Consider the following 25,637-nt stretch of genomic DNA (forward strand, 5'->3'; position numbering starts at 1 on the left):
TTGATCTTCCACCATCAATAGGAGCTTTCTATTGACTTGAATGGACAAAAGATCAAGGTCTAGATGAACAAATATCCTAGCTTTGTACAGTATAAGTACATTTCTTTTCTTACTGTAGATATATTCAATTTTGAGGTAGGTTGATGTGGTACATGATGTCCCTCCCCCACCCCCACCCCAAAGGATTCATGCACACTGGGTTTGAAAAATATATTCTTTGGATACTAATTACCAAACTGGACTTGGGTTGGTGCAGGAGTTCGCCTTTTTATACTGCATAAAGGAAGTTTCCACTGGATTATACTATGAACGAGCAACTAGTTCCAGTGGGTCACGCAAAGGAATTCCTTGGATTCCAAGAGAATAGATGATAAAACTGACTCAAAAGAATCAGTCCAGATTTCTGCTTCTGGTGAAGCGATTTGTGATGCCTGAAAACTTGTTGCCTGCTGGTGACAATGCACAGATACATTAGATGGAAGTAGAGCATATTCTGGGTGAAATCTTGGCTACACTGAAGTCAATAAGAGTTTTGCAATTGACTTCAGTAGAGCCAGGATTTCACCATCTGTATATGTATACATGCAAATAATCAGTAAATACTTTCCTTAGAAAACAGAAACTCCAGCTGGCCAGGAGTATAGTAAAGCTACTCATGTTGTAGGACAATAGTGCTTTAGAGGGGACTCACAATAAACTCAATCCACCTCTGGAATCAAAACCTTTACTCCATCACTACTCAAAGTGTCAAAAGGAAGCTCAGACTTTACTAAAATAAAGAGATTTTTATTTTTGAAATATCTGATTAAGGAAAATCGGTGCAAAGCACAAGGCTGCTGATGAAAAAGATTGTTTCTGACCAAAAGTGGAAATTGTTCAAGAACATTCGTCAGTGGGAATATATGACCCTGGTAGCGCAAAGCAGAAAGGATCTGATGAGTACATGACGGCTATACAAGCTAAAACTTCTCTAAAGGTGTAGCTGCCATTAAACATAAAGGAAATTTTAAATGTACTCTACCAATTTTGCCTAGATTAAGAAGAAATTCTTAGTGCAGGTAGCATATACCCAATTAATTATTTGGTCTTGGCCTTGCCCTTTTCTTCATGCTGTTTTGGACCAACCTCCTTGCTCCCCATATATAATATCTGGCAATTTTATCAAGCTATTCAACAAATATTACTGGTGCAAAAAACCTTAGATACAGGAATGTCATTATTAAGGAAAAAAGAGACTGTTTAGCATTATAACTAGACAATCACAAATTTCTTAATGGGTAGCACTGTATATGTATTGTATATATTAACAAGTAGGGTCATGATAATTTTGTAGTGATTTATTCTACTTGCTATGGAATACACTTGAGTGCTCTTATGTTGATCACTTTTATATCTGAACAGCTCATTTAAAAGGAGTTTGCATTGTAAGATGCAAAAACATATAGCCCTTTTCTTTCTAACATGTCAAAATAATTTCCTGTTGTATTACAAGTAGCTAAACACACATTGCTGTGGAAAGTTCTCATTCTTTGATTACAGATGTGGGGGTGTTGTACAAAACACACACACACACAAATATAATAAGAACACTGAACAAAAAGGACCTTTATCTGTTCTGTAACTGGCGTTCTTCGAGATGTGTTGCTCATGTCTATTCCACAGTAGGTTTGCATGCTCATCACATGCACCAGTGTCATAACTTTTTCCCTCAGCAGGACCCAAAGGGGGAGTGCTGCTGCGACCCCCGAAAGTGGCGCCTCTATAGCGCGCTATGAGGGGACCCACGCGCTCCCCCCACCTTCAGTTCCTTCTTGCTGGACCAACTTCGACAGAGGGGAAGGAGGGTGGGATGTGGAATAACCATGAGCAACACATCTCGAAGAACGCCAGTTCTTTCTTCTTTGAGTGCTTGCTCATGTGTATTCCACAGTAGGTGATTACAAGCTATGTCTGATGGAGGTGGGTAGGAGTTCACAGATTCCCTGGCTGAAGCACAGCTCTACCGAAACCAGCGTCATCCCTGGCATGGGAGACGATCACATAGTGCGATGTGAACGTGTGCACTGAGGACCAGGTAGTGGCTCTACAGATGTCCTGAATAGGGACATGGGCCACGAGGACCGAGCCCTTGACGAGTGCGCCCTCATGATAGGTAGTTCGGGAACCCCTGCTAGGTCATAGTATGCGTGGATGCATGATGTATCCACTGGGAAAGCCTCTGGGTGGAGATCAATTGACCCCTCATGCACTCAGCTGAAGCAACAAAGAGTTGTGAAGACCTGTGGAACGGCTTAGTCCGATCCAGATAAAAAGCCAGTGCTCTGCACACATCGAGGCGGCATTCCTCATTAGAGGCATGAGGTTTGGAGCAGAGGACAGGCAGGAAGACGTCCTGGCCCATGTGAAAAGTGGAGACCACCTTAGGGAGGAATGCAGAGTGTTGACGGAGCTGAACCTTGTCCTTGTGAAAGACTGTGTAAGGGGGGTTGCAGGTCAAGGCCCTGAGCTCCGAGATCCACCAGGCTGACATGATAGACATGAGGAAGGCTACCTTCCATGAAAGGTGAGACCATGAGCATGTGGCCAGGGGCTCAAACAGGGGCCCTGTGAGGCAGGATAACACCAAATAGAGATCCCACTGATGAACCGGGGTTCTAGCATAAGGAAAGGACCAGTCTAGCCCCTTGAGGAAACGCCCGGTCATGGCATGGGAGAAAGCTGAACAGCCCTGAATCGGCAGATGGAATGCCGAAATAGCTGCCAGGTACACCCTCATGGAGGAAGGGGCCAGGCCTTGAGTTCAAAGGTGGAGGAGGTACTCAGGGGCAAGCTGGAGTGGGGCAGACATTGGGGAAGTACCCTGCTCGCCTGCCCACCTGGAGAACATGGACCACTTTGCCAGGTAGGCTTAGCATCTGGATGGCTTCCTACTTTCGAGGAGGACATGCCTGACCCCTTCCGAACACCTTCTCTCCTCCACATCTAGCCATTGATCATTCACGCTGTCAAATGGAGGGTGGCCAGATTAGGGTGGAGGAAGTGGCCCTGGTCCTGGGAGAGTAGGTCCAGGCGGAGCAGCAACGGCTGCGGAGGGGCCAGGAGCAAGCCCAGGAGGGTCCCGTACCAATGAGTTGGCCCGACCGTGACAGGAGGAAAGCATCTGAGATTGCATTCCTTCCCAAACCACCCCCCCCAGAACAGAACCTGTGGCAACGACAGTTCTGTCGGGTCGCAAACAGGTCTACTTGGGGAGTGCCCCACACTCGGAAAAGCTGGTGGGTGACCTCCGAGTGGAGCGACCACTAGAGTTGGGAGGAGAAAACCCTGCTCAAGTGATCTGCCTGTGTGTTGTTGATGGCTGGCAGGTGGAAAGTCTTCAGGGAGATGTCATGGGCTATAGAGAACTCCTGGAGGCTGAGGGCTTCCCGGCAGAGGGCCAAGGACCTCATCCCACCTTGCCTGTTGATGTAAAACATCGCAGCAGTGTTGTCCGTGAGTACTCTGACCACCTTGCTGTGTAGCCGTGAGCTGAATACCACACAGGCTAAGCATATCGCCCTGAGCTCCCTGTCATTTATGTGAAGGGACAGTTCTGTGGCTGACCACATCCCTTGGGTCTGTGAGTTCCCTTTGTGGGCCCCACAGCCCAAGTCCGATGCGTCAGACACTAGGTCTAGTGATGGGGTCGGGTCCCGGAAGGGAATTCCCTGGAGCATATTGGCCGGGCAAGACCACCATAGTAGTGTGGCAATCACCGGTGCTGGAACCGAGAGGACTTTGTCCAGTTTGTCCCAGGCCAGGGAGAACTCTGAGGCCAACCAGAGCTGGAGGGGTCTCATACGAAGCCTGGTGTGGCAGTCCATGTATGTGCAGGCCACCATGTGGCCCAGGAGCTGCAGGCATGCCCTGGCTGTGGTGATGCGGAACTCTGTGACCAAGGCTATAAGGCCCTTCAGCCAGTCATCGAGATAGGGAAATATCTGTACCCCTCGGTGTCTGAGGTAGGCTGCCATATACTTTGTGAATACCCTGGGCACGGTGGACAGGCCAAATGGGAGGACAGTAAATTGGTAGTGGTCCTGTCCCACTAGGAAATGGAGGAATTGTCTGTGCCCCTTGAATGTATGGACATGGAAATATGCATTCTGAAGGTCCAGGGCTGAACACCAATTGCCAGGGTCCAGAGACCATGCGGAACTGGCATTTTGCCATGAACCGATTGAGGTCTTGCAAATCCAGGAACTCCCCTGGAACCTTCTCCATGGCTCCCAAGCTGAGGAGCTGACCCACTTTCTGCTGCGGCAGGGGTAAATGTGACGGGTCCCCCCTGCTGTGGGAGTATGGGAATGAGACAAAGTGTAGTGTGTAATCCTGGGAAATGGTGTTGAGGACCCATCGGTCCGATGTTATTCAGGACCATTCTGGAAGGAACGCACACAAGCGGTTGCTGAAAACTAACTTTATTGGTAGGAGAGTCCTCTCAGGGGCGACCCAGGTACCCTCCTGCAACCAGTCAAAAATGCCTCTTGCCCTGCTGCTTGCCCCTGGAGGGCCCAGGCTGCGGGGCAGAGCGAGACTGCCTCTGAGGTTGCCTTTTTGGGGTTTTGGGCCTCTTGTAGGCGGCTCGTATCTCAGCTGGGATGCCAGGATAGAGGCTTGCGGCTTAAGCTCTTTCTTGGGTGGAACGTAGAGACCGAGGGTTTGAAGGGTAGTACGTGAGTCTTTCATGCCATGTAGCCTCACATCGGTTTGCTCTGCGAACAGGTCCTTGCAATCAAAGAGAAGATCCTGCATCACAGACTGTGCCTCCGCAGAGAGCCCGGACAGCAATAGCCACGAAGCCCTGCACATAGACACGGCCGAGACCATGGACCAAGCAGCCGTGTCAGCTGCATCTGATGCAGCCTGCAGAGCAGCCTTTGTGGCGGCGGTGCCCTCCTCCACCAGCACCTTAAAATATATGTTCTAGAACTCAGTAAGCTTTTATATTTACATAAAAAGTAGTGCTTTCCAAACCCATGGGTTTGTATACATGCTTTTTGTATTACAGGAGTAGCATTTATATTCACGACTGCACCTCCCCTTATGTTAATGTTAGCACTGAAAAATTAGCACTGAAATACAAATATAAGGATAAGTCTGAGCGAGTGAGTGACAGTTAGGGAAACAGATTGGAAATTCAGATCACATCAGCTTGAGCTAGATATGTCGAATTTGATGTGATTAAAAAAAGAAATATTCCTCCCCCCCAGCCTAACTTGCTAATTTTGCATGATGAAAGCATTGAAAAGACCACTCTTGCCCCCCCAGAAAAGGATGATGGAGAGGGGAAAAGGTAAACAGAATCTATATTGTCCACCAAAGAATGTCACAGATATGCTCCCTCTCAAGCAGTAGCCATGAATTGGAATGATTAAGTTAAGAGCAGGTCAGTGATTGCTGCTGAGACTTCAGCTTTCTAATATTTAAGATGTGCATGTCAGCCTGCTAAGCACAGCATTTGAATTGCAGTTGATATTAGAGAGGCAAATAGTGGAATAACACAATTTCATACAGATGGAATATCACATCAGGAACAACACGTCAGCTAAATAGTAACGTATACAAGAGTGTACAGCTGGCTTCTGGGAATTACTAAAAACAAGGTTTTAAATTTTAAAATTAATTTTGACTGGTGAGCACCCCAAAAAAAAGAGGAAAAAAAAAAGGGGGGGGGGGAAGGGGAAGCGGGAGGGAGGGGAAGTAGGAGAGTAGAAGGAAATGTATGGTTAATCACCAAAATCACCTATTCAACAGTCAGAGTGAAGAAAGGAATACAATCAAATATTTCAGACAAAGTATTGAAATAAATACAACCCCACCCTCTTCCATCTTTCTAGAGTGTTCTCCTAATATGAACCACTGAAAAAAACATAAATAACCATGCCGGGCAGAAGCCAGAAGATAAGCAGGAAAGAAAGTGCCATAGCTTTGTTCACGAATTTAACAGTAATTCTGATGTTGCTCCAAATATCTGCTGGAAGGAAGAGAGATGTTCATCATCATCTGTACACAGCTGCAGTGGGAGATGTATATGAAGTGGGTTATCATTGATCCATCCAGCGACAGGGCAGTGACTCTGATCTAACCAACAACAATTTTCTTCTCATTTCTCCAAAACAATGAAAGCTTTCACTTTCAAAGTTACATATTGAAAATACTTTGCTGATGATAAGCCCTGGCTTTTGTTGGAACAGAGCTTAAGTCAGGAGTTCCTGTATTTTTTTCCAGACGTGTTCTCTGGAGATTCCTCTGCAGCAGTTGCTGTTCCTGCTGCTAATGTTATTCCCATTGCTGCACCATATTTCAGTTTTGTGGTATAGGCTCAAATCTGATCTGTTCAGGTTAGTGATTAATACACATGGTACTACTACTAAACGTGTCTTATAACTAACCAGAGGCTTCAATTTCCTTTTGGTGAATCCTGCTTCACTCCCTCTGAATATTAATGAAAATTTTGCAATACTTCAGATATGCTGAGAAAACTATGCTCAGAAAGCTCTATACTTGGCCTACTAAAAAGAGAGTTTATTTAGAACATACAATTAATATTTCTTTCACATGGCACTCTTGTCTTGATGCCAACCTTTTGCAAGTTTGCCATGTTTCTGAATACTTTTTATCTGCACTAAAGTATATGTATCTTCTGCTCATTTTCAACCTAGGCATTTCTAGAGTATCCACCGTTATGGGATACAGGCACTGGCACTTCCTATATTTTATTGCATTTTTTTTCTACACCAAGGGCCCAATCCTGCAGGATGTTGCGTGACCTCAGCTACGATTGGCTTAGTTGACTTAGGTACCATGATGGCAGGCACCTTAGCAATGTCATTGATAGACATCTTGAAGGAGGTTCTCATTACCATGCAGATAAGGCCTGCATTGTTGTGAACTGTGTAAAAATTATCTGCTGCAATTTGCACTGTAAAGTAATTTAAGGAAAGAAAGCCCGTCAAGTGTGTAAATACATTTTAATGAGCAAAGAGCATATTGTTCATCAACAGTCATAATGTTTTTTTCTTAGAAAATGTTCTGCTTCTGGATTCTGTCAAAGAAGCACATCAACTTGTGCATTTGAAAGATACTTTGCTCTGCTGTAATAATTCTGCATTGCTGTCAGTTAATGTATAAATTGACAAGGTGGGTGAGATAATATCTTTTATTGGACCAATTTCTCTTGGTGAAAGACACAAGCTTTTGAGCTCCAAGCTTTCGTCTCTCAAGATCACGTGAAGAAGAGCTGTGTAGAGTTCAAAAGCTCATCTCTTTTCACCAACAGAAGTTGGTCCAATAAAAGATATTACCTCACCTACCTTGTCTCTCTCATATCCTGGGATGAAGATGGCTACAACAACACTGCAAAAAATGTTTAGATTATGATTTTTCCATGTCTTTTTTATGCCCCAAAATGCAACTGCTGAATAGGCTAACACAGTGTGTCATAAACGTTAGCAGAACTGAATACTCATTTACCACCCTGCTGAACAAAACTGAGGATATCACATTGGGAAAATGATGTAAGAATCTTCATGCATGTTGAGAAACAGTGGGTATGTCTACACTTTATGCGTGGCCCATGCCAGTGGACTTGGGGTCACAGGGCTTGAGTTAAGGGGCTGTTTTATTGTAGTATAGACATACACTCCCACCTCGCAGAATCCTAGAGCCTGGGATCCAGTCACTACCCAAATATCTACGCCGCAATTAAACAGCCCATTAGCTCAAGCCCCACGAGTCCATGTCAGTTGGTACGGCTCAGCCACTGTTTTTTCATTGCAGTACGGACATACCCAATCAAATTCAGTAGGTAGGGCACTGGACTACAACTCAGGACTCAAACCGGTGAATACAGACACTCCCCAACTTACGCAAGCGTTCCATTCCGGAACGCCCTGTGTAACTCAAATTTTGCATAAGTTGGAAATGTATACCCGACCATCACATACACAAAGAAAAAACAAACAAAAAATCAAAAACTATTTCTAGCTTACGGAATGTTTTCTGTAAGTGCAGATTTGCCTAAGTCGGGTTTGCGTAATTTCAGGTCAAATGAAATTTTTCAATTTTGAGCATTTTCAAACATTTTTAAATTAAAAAATGGAAATGAAATGAAGTTTTTAAATTAGAAAACGGATAAGTCATTTTGAACTGAAAAAACTAAACGTTTCCTTTAGAAAATGTTGAAACAAAATGTTTTGGTTTTTTGGAATTTTATATCAGTTATTTTTTATCCAAAACAAATAATTTGGCAAAATCAATTTGAATTCACAAACTGGGACAGTGTTGCTGAATCCACATTTTTCACCAAAAAACGCTTCAGATGAAAAATTTTGTCCATCTCTACTCAGGAAAAAGGGTTTAAACCTGGCTCCCCTGAAATCATTGTGGTTTTGCCATTGGCTTCAATGGAGCCAGGCTTTCACATCCAGATTCTTGCCCTAGCTCTGCTACTGCCTTACTGTGTGACTTTTGGCAAGTCACTGCTTCTTTTTGTACCTCTCTTTCTCCTCCCACTCTATTATACTTTAAGCTCCTTAGTGTATTGGCTGTATCTTAATGTGTCTATAAACTATACAATATGGCCCCAATCTAGAAGCTACAGGAATTAAAATAATTAACTTTTTAAAGTATCAACAAAAGCTTCTTCTCTTACATATTTATATGGAATAAATATGGATAAAACATTACTTTTTGGAATTCAAAATCATAGGACCATTCACAATTCCTCAATCCAAAATCTGTAATCTGAGGTAGTAATATTACTAATATCACCAAGCAGAATCTAAATTGTTCAAAAGATAATAGTTCATTTACACCCCTATAACTCAAAAATTACTTCAGCTTTGTAGGTAGTGGGAAACAATAGTACATTCACTGAGTTAATAACCATTCCTACAAAGGTCTGTGTATTTGATGAGTTGCAGATGTGCATTTATACGTTAAACATATCCTATGTTATGAATGATATGGATCTTTATTTTTTTCCTAAAAACATACAGAAAATGTATGCTTTTACACAAAATGCAGGACATGTTTTTTTTTTAAAGATATCATAAAATGTGTCTTGTGACATTATAACTACATATTTTATATGGTACTATACATTCAAAATACATAAATCCCCTCTCTGCATCCAATATCTGTATTTTGAATCAAAGATATAATATAACACAAAGTAGTAGTCAGTTAAAGGTGACACAAAATTGTTTTTAACTTCTACCTCAGGTGTTTTTTAAAAAAAAGGCTTACTGCAGAGAATATTTTTTAATAAGTGTAAAAATCTTGGCATTAACTTTTAAGTGTGGTTGAGGTCATCAAAAATGCAGAAACAGTAACAGACTTCGCTAAGGAGAAGAATGATAACCCTCTAACAGGGTTCTCAAAATAGTGCCCAGAAACACTGTACTTGTTGAACAAATTCAGATTTATTGAAAGTAAACATTTACATTGGCTACAATGTTATAACTGTTACAAAGCTGAATAAAAGGAGGCTTAAATAGCAATAGAAAGCAAGTGCAGTAAAAAGTGAATAGAGAAAATATTTGGCCTTAGTGATCTTTTGGCAGTATTTACAATATATACATATTGTTAAATATTTGTAATAACTTGAAGGCACCATAGGCTAAATAGCAGGCTGCAATACTATTTTGTGCACAGAATTCAAGAAATTTATTGGAAGAAAAGGCTGTATAATTAAAAGAAACATAGGCATATTTTAATGTTTATGTAAAGGAGTAGCTGCATTTTTTTTAAACTCAACAAGTACAGTAATTATTGAGTGAATTTAAAAAATATTTCTAGAACATTAAATTATGCTGAACGCCTGTGTATAAGAACTCCATTTTTACTGACTTGCTGGTAAATGTTTAATGAAACTTATTCTTCAACAGTTTTTCATACTCAAGATATGTTTTGTCTAAAATGTACTTGGTTTTTTTTGTCCTACAAAAACGTATACTTAATATATCATATCAAAATCCCAATGCAATGTTTAATGGGTAGTAATATACATCACTGCTGCACTGGCAGACTAAAATTTAGCAGGAACAAACTGCCAAAAGGTTTTCGTAGTCAGTCTACCACACTAAAATGGCAGCTCTATGCATTTTAGTCCATTTGGTCTCATCAGTGGGTGCTGCTTCAGCTAGTGAACATAAAGCTAAAGCACATATATCCAATATGGTGCGAAAAGAGCAAAATACTTACAAACTCAAAACTTCCAAAGCAATGTCCCAAAACTCAACCAACTGAACAAAACCTTCAGAAATAGAACTCTCCATTATTTAAATTTCATCAGCATTACTCGAAGTCTAAATTTCCTTACAGTCATGAGCACTACAAGTGGTGAAACTAAGCATAGTTACAACCACAGCAGAGGAGACTGGAGATTTTTTTAATGACTTTTTAGTCCTACATGTGATATTTTAACTGCTCTTCAAACTGAAGACCTTGTTTAGTTTAGTCAATAAGCTTGCCTTTCATCTTGAGGTAGTGTTTGTAATGAAGAATTTCAGCTGGACATCAGATTAACACCTCAATTCTGCAAATAAAGTGTCATAGGACTAAGTGCCCGAAGAGACAACCTGAAACTTAGGCTGTTCTAGTTAGGTTCTTACAGTGCCCCTCTTACAAGGATGTTCAATACCCATGACTGTATTCTTCAATCAGGAAGAGGCAGTTTTAATGGCTCACTCATATTAATGGATGAAGGATGCCCAGGTTCTTTAACAGGGACTTGAATTTATAGCCCTCCTTAATCTCATTAACCATGAAGATTGCTGTTGACTTCAGTGTGTTACCAATAATGAAATTAAATACAAGTTTAGCCCTGCTAAAATCCATCCAGATTTACTGATTTAAAGATGCATAGAATCTACATGATGGTCTCATTTGAAATGGGCCTTTGCTTCACAAGCTCTTTTAAAATTTACTGCGACAACAAGACATGACTCACACATAAAACAACACTTATATTTGTTCATCAAAGGCCCAATCCTAAAAGGGCTGAGGGGGCTCAGCACCTTGAATGGGGTGTTCAACACATTGCAGGATCAGACCCCCCAAGCCTACATGTTGTCTGAAAATACAAAGATTACTAGAGAACTTTTAGTCATGCACATTTACCTCCATGACAAAATTTCATGACAAATACTTTTTCTTGCTTGACTTAAATTTTCTTGAGCCAAGAAAAAAAACCCATTAAAATAAATTTAATGCTTAACTGATTAGGTCATTTTTACATTTATTTATTTTTTTAAGCAGAGAACCTCTTCACGTATTGAATTTCTTCTCTTCCCCTACTTTGTACTCAACAACAACTATTAAAAAAGCTAATTATTTCAGTGTAAAAATTGTTTACAAATGTAGTGCCCTTGACCTAAGCAGAAAGTCTTCCTTTTGAAATTGTCTTCTATTTTTAACAATGAAAGAAAGTATAATCTTAGCATTGTTCATCAGATTCACTTTTAGTACCAACAGCTATAACATTAAAATCATACAGCATCAGTAAACAGTTTTCAAAGGCTTAAAAAAAAATACAAGTGTAAAAAAAGTATGGAGTCATTGGTGGTGTTCCCATAAAATATTTGGAAGCATATTGTTACACAAACCATTAAGAGTTACCGAACCAGAGTCTCAGATCATGTAAACAGGTGTAGATATGTTGAAGAAAATGAAGCTACACTGATTTACATCAGCTAAGGAGATGGCCCACAGTGCTCAATCCCTTGAATGCTAAAGTCTTGGCTGAATTTAGGAGAGGTTTAAAAAATATTTTTCCTGTCTTTCTGTAAAAGTATTGATACCAAAAATTGTATCCTTTGGTGAACATTTTATTATTGTGGTGAACTATTACGAGTTTAATTTTAGTTCCCTTCAACCCCCTATTTCTGGGGTCTACAACTTGGGGTCACATCATATAGACAGAGGTTAGTGGTTCCCGGTCCCAAAACCCCACATAGAACTCTCCACAGGGTAGCAGATGTGTCTGATTGCACAGCTCCATTTGAGCTACACTGCTAGGGGGCTGGAAATGCCAGAGCTCCATAGGCAGCACAAGGCCTTTGTACAGACAGCCTTGGACTTTTCAGATCCCGAGATCCACATAGATCTCGAGGGATCTGCAGGGCTTGAGGGAAGGCAACTTCCACCCCCTGGATGGAATCATCAGAGAGAAATCCTATTAGATGCCTCCTTTGGGCTTTACTATGGGAGGGGACATGCTGACTGTGCCAACATTCTCCTTAAAGGAAGTAACTGAGGACACTTTTCCATTCATAGATACGACAGCACTCAAAAATATTTTCCTGTCCAAAAAAAAAAAGACGAAATTATTGGGTTTCAAAATGAGTTTCAATTTAATTCTACCACTACTCATAATGTGGAGGTTTTCCCTTGTTCTGCCTTCCGAGGCCCTGACCCTACAAGGCTGAGTGATTTCAGTGGGAGTTGTGGGCTCTCAGGAGGTGATTAGCGCTTTGCAGGCGTGGGTTCCTGGTCATGACCATGCAGCCTTCAGAACTAATTTGCTTCCTCGGGGATAATTAACAGCACTTCTTACTGAATTAGGTGTATTGCAGAGATAAGGAAAATAATGATGGTAAGAGAAATGGCACGCTGTCAGGGCTTGATTCTGCCATCTGGTCGGTGCTCTCAAGTCCCACTGAAATCAATAGGAAGTCACAGAACCTCTCAGAACCTTACAGGATCAGGCCCTTTCTCCTTTCAAAGTTACTGTTAATGCTTAGTTTGTATGCAAGAGGCTTTAAAAAAATTTCTATCCACCTAAACAAGTAGAAGTTCAACCACAGTAACAATAATGGAGCAATGGGGGGGAGGGAAGACCTGCAAAGACAAAATCAAAGGGGTTAAGTTTAACAATTCAAGACCACACACTGTCTTTAAGGGCCATATGCTCCTTTCCTCTGCCACAGCCCAAAGATGGGAATGAGCAAATGGAACAACTCTACAGTTCCTTTGGAGTCACTCAGCACTAGCACAGTCTCTCAAGTCTTGCAGGTGGCTGGAGGGGCCAGAGGGCAACAGTGGGAGGGTGAGCGGAGGGCTGAGAGGAGATTCCATAGGAATCCCAGTCTCCATCCCAGTGAGGAGTGCACCATGGGGATCAGAGAGATCCCTTTAGGTGACACGAGAAAAAGAATGATTCTGCCAGTGGTGTGGAGAAGAGGATAGAATCAATGAAGTTGCTGGGACCCAAAACTTGAGAGCCATAAAGAGCTGGCTCCAGGGATGAGTTTGATTCCCTTCCTCCTGAAAGCTGCCCTGCAGCACCACACTGTACATTATATCATACGAGTGTGTGTTTGCACGTAGGACCATGACTGTTTACACATATTGTGCTCTGCATACTGCTCACCCAACTGTATGTCCTTCCCCAGGCTTTGTCCCCATCTCTCTGTTCCTAAGCTCGGTGCTACTCTGCACCCTACCAGTCCTCTGTGTTCCCCACACACTGTGTCCCCTATGCTCTGTACCCCACCAGGGTTGTGTCCCCCCCAGCGTCCTTACTCTGTTCTTATGCTCTGTGAGACTCTGTACCCCACCAATATTGTGTGTTCTCCCACACTGTATCTGTGTGCATCTTCCATACTATAACTCTGTCCCTCTTGGTGTTGACCTGCGCTTTGTGCAACTGCCCATGCTCCATGTTGTATCCCTCAAGTGTTTTGACCTCCCTCCTCTCGCAGTATTTTGGATCCCCTGGTGTCTCCATCATGCTTTGTGTTCCCATACAACCTCCTGGTTACCCTCCCATGTTCTATGCCATTCCCAAGTGTCTGACCACATCCCCAACAACATTTTGTATCCCCTGATAAGTGCACCTGCAGTGTTCTCTGTCCCTATGTGCCCCTAGCACTGTTCCCCCTCCAGATCATATGTACCTCCCAGTGACCTCTGTCATGTTGTGTCCCCACTCTCTTAGGGGCCGGTCTCACCAACAGAGGGTGCCTATTGAGAGAGGTGTAAGTAGGTGAAGTTTACATCCTCCCACGTGCTTGGGGCTTGAGGGAAGGAGACATTTCTCTCCACTTCCAGTGAAAGAATCCTGCAATTGAGAAGCTGGACTTTTTCCTTTGGCTTCCCCACTGGCTAAGTCTGGCAGCACCTCTGCTTTCAATTGGAAAGACAAGTCTTACTATTGGCTCATCAGTTGTTAAGCAGCCCCCCGGGGGAGGCAATGGAGAGAATCCAGCTCTCTCAGCAGTCAGCAGTCCTACTGGGGATACGAGACCAAAGAGAGGAGCGGACACACACTGGGACAGAGGACACTGGGACGTACATATGTGGGGGCTGGGGGAAACAGTGCTGTGACTAGAACTACCATCCCTTTACCTCCTTTCCTTTTACTTGGTCACAGGCTTAAAGCTGTAGTTGGGGGTTTGGGAGATTTTGGGAAAGGGGTGAGGAAAAGACACTTTTGTTCCACCCTACCTGAAAGATGGAGAAATGTTCCCTCTTCCCCCCAAAAGTTGTAGCATCTATGGTTACTCCTTATGTGGCTGGCACAGGAGCTCCAGTATGCACACTGAAATTGGTTCATTGCCCTAGTTACACTCAGTTTCCCCAGAGCAGGATTTAGGCTGTAAATCCGCTGTAACTGGGGGGGGGAGAGAGAAGTACATCACTTAGGGTGGCTCCGACCCCCTCTTGGCCCCACCTATTTGTTGCACATCCCATATTTGAGGAGGCCACCTGAAATGATGGGCCATCATTCCACTTAGCCACTACAGGACTCCTCTGTGGACTTCTTCCTGCTGCATAGCCCACTCCTTACTTCCCCTCAGTTCTTCTAGGTACAGCATTTCATCACATGTTCCATGTTTCATCACACACGTCAGCTCAGCCTCCTTCCAGTTCAGCCATACATGTATATATAGCAGGAGGAGCTATGGCAGGATGGTCAGTCCAGATTTCCAGCCTCAATTCTGAGTTACTTTTGCATTTGTGCAGTCCGATCCTTCACACTACCTAACTGCTCCATGTAGATGGATCAATTCCAGGAATCATCCCTGGTGCAAGATGTTAAACTGCGCTGCAGTGCCACAGGTTATTACTGTCAAGTATCAGAGGGGTAGCTGTCTTAGTCTGGATCTATAAAAGCGGCAAAGAGTTCTGTGGCACCTTATAGACTAAGAAACGCATTGGAGAATGAGCTTTCATGGGTGAATACCCACTTCGTTGGATGCATGCGACAAAGTGAATATTCACCAACGAAAGCTCATGCTCCAATATGATTGTTAGTCTATAAGGTGCCACAGAACTCTTTGCAGGTTATTATTGGTGTCTCCAGAGATGGCCTGGTTCCAAAGAGGCCCTTTGGAGAACTCTACTTTTATTCTAGAGAACTTCAGTTTTATCCTTTTGAGTGAGGATTATTTTGTGATACAGGGAAACAGGAGTGATGAGACAAAAAGCAAAGTAATTTGGAATAACAAAAGACTTCCAACAGTAAATCTCTAAACTCTAGTATCTTTGTACATTATGCAATTATCTAGATGACTTCTGCTCTGTTTAAAAAAACAAGCACACACTGGGGTCTTCCTAATAACCATCATGTTAATAACAGTACAGGCCACTTCTGGAGGGCTCAAGGTGTGATCTTCTATGGTAATTTTTTGTGTCTATCTTCTCCCTTTTCAAGGCTGCAAGGGAGTAAGTGGAGATGTACAGAGAGGGGATTTGAAATGTCAAAAGAGAGGGCATGATCCTGCAAGATGACGTCAGTGAGAGCTGAGGGCAGTTAGCACTTCCTAGGAGGTGCTTAGCACCTTTTAGGATTGGTCCCTGGCCCCTAAGTGTGCTGTCAACATGCTAAGACTGTGGTAATCATTTTATTTTTAACACTTGCAATTCCTAAATCATAAAGATTTAACGGATTTGCTTTGTTTCCTTAGGGATGAATTAACAGTATTTCACCAAAGGGAACTCAAGAGTAATTCTGACATGTTTGTAACATGAAAGGTATTGCTATTTCTTCCTAACTGGACAATCAACTGAAATACATGTAGGTCTTGATTCAGCCAGGTACTTAAGCACATGTCTAACTTTAATCACAAGAGCAATGCCACTGAAAACACCTAAGTATCTTGCTGAACTGAGGTGATAGGTCATTGTAAAAAGTGGTTTACAAACGGCTTCACTACAAATTCATTTCTCAGCCCCTGGAACTCTGGTCAGCTCACTTGGCTTGCATCTTTTAAATAATGTAACTGAACTGTTTACTGGATGGCGTCGTTTCTTTTGAGAGAATGAAGAAGACTAGTCACACACCATCAATGTAGTTATATTTCTCTTGGCATAACTGAATACTGCAAAAATGTTTTCTTCTTTTAACTTTTTTTACACTAAATTCTAGCTGCATTTGCATACAGTAAAATGAATCTATGATATTGTAAGTAACCACCCTCTTTAATTTGACATGTTCCAGAAACCATTTTTATGGTGTATTAAAATATGTGAATATTCTTATTGCAAAGTGTCCTGTATAATGCAGGTTCTCCGCTATAAAATCTTCTCTCTTGCTTATATTTCAGTCGTTCTAAATTTAAAATACCGGTATACTGTACTAAAATGGTCCAATTAAAGAGTTTAATATAAAAATATCAGCACAAAACTCCTTTTTAAATTGTTTATTGTGAGCAACCCAAATGTCTCTTTAATTGCTATTTGTTATAGTATATTAATGGACTTTGTACCCCTATAATTGCTAACTCATACCATTTCAGGTATTTCAATGAGATAAGAAATACTAAGTAAGAAAAAAGGAAGTATTCAAAAGGTTAATTTGTTTAGTAGTAGTAGCAGTAATAGTAGTAGTAGTAATAATAATAAATTAGCTTTTCGCATCTTCTTCAGTTCAAAATCCAGCTTTGAGACTGAGGAAGGCTTCCAAATCACATCAATTAAATAGGAGTGGTCCTTTTACCCAGTAGCAGTTTGATTACCGATGACTCGAAGAATCTCTTTGTGAATGCCTGTTTCTTGTGTATTTATACTTGTATCACCCACTTGGCCATCTTCATAACTAAAAAAGTACAGACAAAAAATAAAATTTTAATCCACTTTTTATTCACTATGCAATGACATTGATTACAGACTTTACAATGCTCCTTATTTAAACACTAAGCCAGGGGTAGGCAGCCTATGGCACGCATGTCGAAGACGGCACGCAAGCTGATTTTCAGTGGCACTCACACTGCTTGGGTCCTGGCCACCACTCCAGGGGGCTCTGCATTTTAATTTAATTTTAATTGAATCTTCTTAAACATTTTTAAAACCTTATTTACTTTACATACAACAATAGTTTAGTTATATATTATAAACTTATAGAAAGAGACTTTCTAAAAACGTTAAAATGTATTACTGGCACGTGAAACCTTAAATTAGAGTGAATGAATGAAGCCTCGGCACGCCACTGCTGAAAGGTTGCCGACCTCTGCACTAAGCCATGAATATTATGTGGCGAGCGTAAACTCCAGGAGTGTGAAGCTGTTTGATGGCAGGATATGCCCTTTCACAGAAGAGGCCAACCAGCAAAACTGAAGTCCAGCAGGACCTGCTGGGGCTGCACTACTGCCTTCCCCGGCTCATTGAAGCCATTGGCAGCTCATCAGCTGCGGGAGCTCATATGCCAAGAGCTTCCTTTCATTACCATCACTGTCTCTTGGGAACCTCCTGGAGCGGAGTGCTATGACAGCATGTGTAAGTTACTGCACTCTCTATCTGCAGTGACTGATCCTTTGTCTAAACTAGGGATTTGATCTGATATCAGTCAATTTTGGTCAGTCACTTAGGGTATGTCTAAACTGAAATAAAAGACCTGCAGCATGGCTGTGGCTGGCCCAGGTCAGCTGACGCTCATGGGGCTCAGGCTGAGGGGCTAAAAACTGCTGTGTAGATGTTTGGGCTCAGGCTGAAACCTGGGCCCTGGGACCTTCCCCACCTCAAGGGGTCCCAGAGTTTGGATTACAGGTCAAGCCCAAATGTCAACATGGCAATTTATAGCCCCGCAGGCTAAGCCCTGCAAGTCCAGGTCAGCTGACCTGGGTCAGACACGAGTGTTTACCTACTGTGTTGACATACCCTTAGGGATCTGTACCTGTGCAAGTTTCAACTGCAGATATAGTAAACAAGTGCAGCTTACTCCTGCTTTAAACAAGGATAACAGGAACTGGTGTAAACCACAGTTTACCTTGTCTATACTAGGTATTTACACTGGTACACAAATACCAGTGAGTGGCCACCAATCAGGGCAAATCCCCAGTGAAGACAAGACCTCATTTACTGCAAATTTGAAATCAAGGATGCTCTGGATGGGTACAGGGGTCCATCTGGGTGGCCTTCTTTGCAGGATGTGGGCCTCTGTTGATATATAGTGGTCTGTTAATGAATCAAATGTGATCAAAGGACAAAGACAGTTACCTTTCCCATAACTGGCGTTCTTTGAGATGTGTTGCTCAAGTCTATTCCACAATAGGTGTGTGTGCTTGCCATGTGCACCGGTGCCGGAAGCTTTTCCCCTAGCAGTACCTGTAGGGGAGCACCCCTAGCGACTCCTAGAGTGGTGACTCCATAGCACAGTATAATGGGAGTTGTGTGCTCCCCTTCACCCTCAATTCCTTCTTGCCAGACAACTCCCACAGAGGGGAAGGAGGGCAGGATGTGGAATAGACAGGAGCAACACATCTCGAAGAACACCAGTTATGGAAAAGGTAACTGTCTTTTCTTCTTCGAGTGATTGCTCATGTGTATTCCACAATAGGTGATTCCAAGCTATATCTGTTGGAGATGGGTAGGAGTTCACAAATTCCTGGGACGGAGCACTGTCCTGCTGAACCTGTGTCTTCCCTGATCTGGGAGACGATCTCATAGTGTGAGGTGAACATGTGAACTGAAGACCACGTGGCAGCCCTGCAGTTGTCCTGAATGGGGACATGGGCTAAAAAGGCAGCAGATGAGGCCTACGCCCTAGTCGAGTGTGCCATTACAATTGATGGTGGAGGGATTCCTGCCAGGTCATAACAGGTACAGATGCACGAGATGATCCAGTTGGAGAGCCGCTGAGTGGAGATTGGTTGAACCCTCATGCTTTCAGCCAATAAGATGAACAGCTGCAAAGACTTCCTGAATGGCTTAGTCCATTCCAGGTAAAAGGCCAGAGCCCGTCTCATATCCAGCTTGTGAAGGCGGAGCTTGGGGCAGAGGATCAGCAGGAAAATGTCCTGACCCGTGTAGTAGGAGGAGACCACCTTTGGGAGGAACAAAGGATGTGGGCGGAGCTGGAGCTTATCATAATGGAACACCGTGTACGAGGGCTCCGAGGCCAGGGTCCTGAGTTCTGAGACCCATCGAGCTGATGTGATCACCACCAGGAAGGCTACCTTCCACGAGAGGTGCGACCAGAAGCATGTAGCTAGTGGCTCAAAGGGGGGACCCATCAACCAAGCCAGCACCAAGTTCAGGTCCCACTGCAAGACCGGGGGCCTAACGTACGGGAAGAGATGATCCATTCCCTTAAAGAATCGGCTAGTCATAGCGTGGGAGAATACCGTATGCCTCTGCCTGGGTGGGTGGAAGGCCGATTTGGTTACCAAGTGCACCTTGATGGATGAGGGCACCTGGTCTTGGGCCCTAAGGTGAAGGAGATGATAGTCTATAAAGTGAGCTGGATCGGGGAAGCCACAGGGGAAATGCCCTGCTCAGCTGCCCATCAGGAGAACTGAGACCACTTTGCCAAGTAGGCTCGATGCGTGGAAGGTCACCTGCTTTCCAAGAGGACACGCTGAACCCCTTCCGAGCATGTCCTTTCCTCCCGGCCTAGCTATTGAGCAGCCACGCCGTGAGGTGGAGTGCTGCTAGGTTGGGGTGGAGGAGGTGGCCCAGCTCCTGGGAGAGCAGGTCTGGGTGGGACGGCAATGACCACAGTGGGCGAGTGTCAGGCTCGTGAGGGTCCCGTACCAATGCTGCCTGGGCCACGCCAGAGTGATCAGGAGGACCCAGGCCCTGTCCATTTTTATCTTTTCCAGGACCTTGCTGATCAGCAGAAATGGGAGGGTGGGGAAGGGGAGGTATAGAGAAACAGGCTTGACCAGGATAGGAGGAAGGCATCAGAGATAGCACCCAGTCCCAGTTCCCCAGAGCAGAACCGGGGACAGTGCCGGTTCTGCTGAGTCACAAACAGGTCCACCTGGGGAGTTCCCCACTCTTGGAAAAGTCTGTGCACCACCTCTGGGTGAAAAGACCACTCATGCTGAGAAGAGAAGTCCCTGCTCAAGCGATCCACCCACAAGTTACAGGCACCCGACAGGTGGTAGGCCTATAGGCAAATGTCATGGGCTATACAGAAGTCCCACAGCTTGAGGGCTTCCAGGCAGAGGGCAGAGGATCGGGCCCCGCCTTGCCTGCTGATGTAAAACATCGAGGTTGTGTTGTCTGTGAGAACCTAGTCACGCTGCCCTCCAGGTGCAAGCGAAAGGCCACGCATGCCAGCCAGACCACCATGAGCTCCTTGACAGTTATGTGGAGGGCCAGGTCCTGTGCCGACCACAGATCTTGGATCTGAATGTCTCTTACATGGGCTCCCCACCCCAGGTCCGACACCAGTTCCATCGACAGGGGCCTGCCCCTGAACGGGACCCCACGGAGCATGTTCTCGGGGGGGGACCACCATTGTAGGGAGGCGATCACTGGCTCGGGCACAGTTAGGACCTTGTTCATCCTGTCTCTGGCCTGGGAGAACACCGAGGCCAACCAGAGCTGGAAGGGCCTCATCCTGAGTTTGGCATGGCCAACCACATATGTGCACACCAACATGTGACCCTAGAGCTGGAGACACGCTCTGGCTGTTGTCACTGGAAACCTTGTGACTGTGTTGATGAGCCCTTTCCGGGTCTTGAACCTGTCTGGTGGGAGGAATGCCCTGGCCGATGTGGCATCCAGGGCTGCCCCGATAAACTCTGCTGTACCGGGACTAATGTGGACTTGGGGTCATTCACCAACAGGCCCAGAATGGTGCATGTGCAGGGCTGGCTTTAGGCCTATTCCACCAATTCCCCCGAATCGGGCCCCGCGCCTAAGAGGGCCCCGCGCACTTCCCTGAGAGAATCCCTTCCCTGGCTAGAGGCGCCTGTTTAATTTTTACTCACCTGGCGGCGCTCTGGGTCTTCAGCAGCACTTTGGCAGCGGGTCCTTCACTTGCTCTAGGTCTTCGGTGGCACTTCGGTGGCAGGTCCTTCAGTGCTGCGAAAGACCTGGAGCGAGTGAAGGACCCACCACTGAAGTCTCGGAGTACCACCCAATGAGTACAAGCCCCATGTGTTTTACATATGTGTGTGTGTTTTTTTGTTTGGTTTTTTTAAGTCATCCCTGCTGGGACCCCATCTAAACTGTTCGAATTGGGCCCTGCACTTCCTAAAGCCTGTCCTGCGCACGTGGACAGAAGGAGTGCCACATGGTCCCACACCTGCAACTAGGAGCTGCCCTTGACCAGCTAGTCATCCAGATAGGGGAAGATCTGGACCCCCCGGTGCCTGAGGTAGGCCGCCACCACAGACAAACTTGGTGAATACCTTGGGGGCAGTGGACAGGCCAAATGGGAGGACTATAAATTGGTTGTTTTCCTGTCCAACGGAGGAAGCGCCTATACCCCTTGAATATATGGATGTGGAAGTACGCGTCTTGCAGATTGAGAGCGGTGTACCAGTCCCTGGGAGCCAGGGATGGAATAATGGAGGTTGGGGAGACTATGTGGAACTTTAGCTTCACATGTACTGGTTCAGGCCTCGCAAGTCCAGGATGGGCCTGGCCCCCACTTTGTCCTTCAGGATAAGGAAATAGCGGGAGTAGTACCCCTTGCGTTTGAACTCCGCTGGCACCATGTCCACTGCTCCTAGGCCAAGGAGCCGCCCCACCTCCTGCTTGAGCAGAGCCTCGTCAGAGGGGTCCCCCAAGAGGGATGGGGACGGAGGGTGGTTGGGCAGGGTAGAAGTAAACTGGAAGGCGTAGCCCTGGGAGATGGTGCTGAGGACCCATCGGTCCGAGGTCAGACACGACTACTCCAGGAGAAAAGCACACAACCGGTTGGAGAAGGAAAGCTTTATTGTGGGTGGATCCCTGATGTGAACTGGTAGAGTGACCATGGGTGTCCCGTCAAAACTGTCGTTTCCCTGCTTGTTTGCCCTTGAAGGACCCAGGCTGAGGGCAGACCAGGACTGCCTCTGTGGGTGTTTCTTATAGTCCTGTGACTTTTTATAAGGGGGCTCATATTTAGAGTATGTGGCCTGGGTGGCAGCCTGCTGCGGCTTAAACTTAGGTCTAGCCGGAACAGGAACATAACGGCCAAGAGTCTTAAGCATAGTGCGAGAGTCTTTCAGGGCATGCAGTTTTATGTCTGTCTGTTCTGCAAACAGAGACTTGCTGTCAAACAGGAGATCCTGCAAGGAGTTCTGCGCCTCACTGGACAGTCCAGACAGCAGGAGCCACGACGCACTTCTCATGGATACCGTAGAGGCAATGGACCATGCAGCCAGGTCTGCTGCATCCGATGCTGCCTGCAGGGTTACCCTGGAAGCCGCTGTATCCTCCTCCACCAGCACTTTGAACTCCTTCCTGTCACGCTCCTGGAGGGAGTCCTCGAATTTAGGCAGAGAGCCCCACAGATTGAACTCATACCAACCCAGGAGAGCCTGATGGTTCACCACTTGTAACTGAAAGCTTGAGAACGAATAATTTTTTCTCTCAAACGAATCCAGCCCCCTTGAGTCTTTAGTTTTCAGAGTAGGGACTGCTTGGCCCTGCCGCTCCCTGTGGTTGACCAACTTGACCACCACGGAGTTAGGGGAAGGGTGGGTGTATAGGTATACATGTCTTTTGGCGGGCACAAAATACTTGTGTTCTGCTCTCTTTGAGATGGGGGGCAAGGAGACCAGGGTTTGCCACAAGGCATTTGAAATTTTTTCCATCCCTTCGTGGAGTGGCAGAGTCACCCTGCCCGGTACCGAGGTGGACAGGACATTAAAGAGGGAGTCCGAGGGCTCCTTCACCTCCTCTGCCTGAAGGTTGAAGTTTCATGCCACCCTTTCCAATAGTTCCTGGTGGGCTTTAGAGTCCTCCTGCGGGACGGAAGGAGGAGGGGCCATAGTCACCTCATCAGGGGAGGTTGAGGAGATGGGCGTGGTACTTTGTGTTCTTTGGCACTGGAAGATCCACTACTTGGTCGCTCTCCGGGCACGGCGCCAAAGATGCACGTCCCACGACTCCTTCCTCGTAGACTGGGAGAGGGAGGCCGATGGCTATTCTGAGGCTCCGGCCACCGAGCAAGCCCACACCAGGGGTTGTGTCAGGGGCCATGGTGCCCACTGGTACCACTGTGCCGGCCATGGGGTCCGATGCCGCTGCACATGCTGTGGCACTGGCGGAACAGGCTGTTTGGCCAGGCTGGCCTGTTCCATTCATCGATGACTACGAAGGGAGGCTGGGCTAATGTATGACCTGCTGCTGTCACTGGACCAGGAAGAGCAGTGGCACAGGGAGCAGTGCCGATCACAAGACTGTGATCCTGATGTGGAGGAGCAGTACCGCTGGTAGCAGCTGCTCTGCAATCGGCTCTGGTGGGTGGATCTGTGACAGCAAGGCGATGGCGATCGACACCCAGGGCTGTGGGAGTGATGACATGGTGAGATCCTGGAGCGAGACGACGAACGGGAATGGCGTCGACGTTCATGTTGTGACTGGCTATGATAGCCCCTCGGAAACGAGGACTTTGGCATTGTCCGCTTTGGTCCTGTTGGTGTCCACTCCTCCAGGTTGAGCACTGCCTGGAGTCTCGGCCAGTCGGAACCCAGCCAGACAACCTGGTGGGGGTTGACAGCAACCTGTGTGGACTACGCATGGGACAGCTGCTGAGCGGCGAACGGCGTCAGGAATATTCCCTCGACCGCAACCAGTACCGAGTCGGAGGTGACTGCGTAGATCCCAGCAGTGGCTTGCCTCTGGACTGCAGAGCCAACACTGGTGGTGCCCCTAGTACCGACATGGACATAACATCCTGGGACGCTTACAGGGCCTCCAGCATGGAGGGCATCCTGGAAGCCTGCTCTGAATGGGCTGGGCTACTGCACTTGACCTGAGTTGGTGGCCTAGAGGCCGATGGGGACTGAGGACTGCCCAGCATGGGTTTAGCCTCTCCTCCAGTTTTGCTCCGGTGCCGTGGTGGAGAAGGCCTCTTTTTAGCATTCTTGGCATGCCCTGTGGACGGGGAGCAGTGCTGACTGGTAGATGGCACCGGGGAGGGTCGCCACGCACCAATACCATGGTACCCAGTGCCGACTTGGAGCGGTGTGCTGGAGTCGGGGTCAACATCGACTCCATCAGGATGGCTGGAGCCAAATATCTCTTTCTCGCTTGATCCGAGGCTTGAACGACTTGCAAATCTTGCAGCGATCACTGAGATGGGTTTCACCCAAACAGCATAAACAGTCCGTGTGCAGATCACTCACTGGCATTGGTCACCTACAAGTGTCACATGACTTAAAAGTTAGGGCATGGGGCATGCCCCGGCCCGGGTACACTAAACTAAACAAAACTAAACTACTTAACTACAGGTACTACTACACTGAACGAACAAGAGTTCTGGAGGAGAGCTGCAGCCAAGCTGGAGCAGAGCAGTTCCGAAGTACCTTCACTGGCAGCAAGAAGGAACTGAGAGTGGGGGGAGCGCGCAGTGCCCCTTATATTGCGTCATGGAAGTGCCACTGTAGGGGTCACTAGGGGCGCTCCCCTATGGGTACTGCTAGGGGAAAACTTCCGGCACCGGTTCACATGGTGAGCATGTAAACCTATTGTGGAACAGACATGAGTGACACATCTCGAAGAAGAAGATCTGTTTTACAACTAAGTACAACTTAAAGATATATCACATCTTTTTATCCCTAATTTTGACTTCCTTGGCTTTTCAGATGTACACTCTAGGAGGGTTATTTTTTGGTCTCAAATCAGTTCAGTGATACACTTACTATCAATTCAGTGATACACTTCAGTGACATATTCATATAGAGTGGGAACAGCCTATAGCCCTTCATTTATTGTTCTTTTTTTTCTGATTATAACAAAAGGTAGAAGCAAAATAATCTATTGTCATTGATCTAGCATACACTTCTTTAAAAAAATAAATTATTGAAAAATTATTAGGAAGATTTTATTTTTGGCCTCTTAAAGTTGTTGCAAAAAAACTGAAGAAAACATGGAAATTTTTTTTAGGAAATATACAAATAGAATTTTAAAGCTAAAAGCAAGCAATGTACTTACACAAAGAAGAATCTCGTACACACATGATCAGTGTTGGGAACTACCCATATCTCCCCATGTTTGTGCAGATCAGGTGAGGTTATCACTATAAGGAGAGAACAAACACTGAACAGTGAAAACATCTCTGGAAAACATAATTTAAAAATATCTGTGCTTCCACACATTGTAAATAGCATTGTGGGAATGTCAGTCGCATGGTCTAGAACTCTGGAGTTGGCTGATCCTAGGAGTTAGGACATCAGTTTAATTCTCGCTAACAATGGACAAACCAG

General features: G+C 45.4%; 1 protein-coding gene across 1 annotated transcript in view; it reads right to left on the reverse strand.

Moving 5' to 3' along the window:
• Positions 1 to 15,291: 15,291 nt before the first annotated feature.
• PARP8 (poly(ADP-ribose) polymerase family member 8) overlaps positions 15,292 to 25,637 on the reverse strand; it is a 182,978-nt gene continuing 172,632 nt past the window's right edge. Inside the window, exons 25-26 of the mRNA XM_030567250.1 lie at positions 25,366 to 25,450; positions 15,292 to 17,086 (exon numbers count right to left, since the gene is read on the reverse strand). Coding sequence (XP_030423110.1) covers positions 16,984 to 17,086; positions 25,366 to 25,450 — 188 coding nt within the window. The 3' untranslated portion in view covers positions 15,292 to 16,983. The remainder of the gene's footprint in view (positions 17,087 to 25,365; positions 25,451 to 25,637) is intronic.

This window comes from Gopherus evgoodei, chromosome 6 (assembly GCF_007399415.2).
Source record: "Gopherus evgoodei ecotype Sinaloan lineage chromosome 6, rGopEvg1_v1.p, whole genome shotgun sequence".
Classification (NCBI taxonomy): domain Eukaryota; kingdom Metazoa; phylum Chordata; order Testudines; family Testudinidae; genus Gopherus; species Gopherus evgoodei.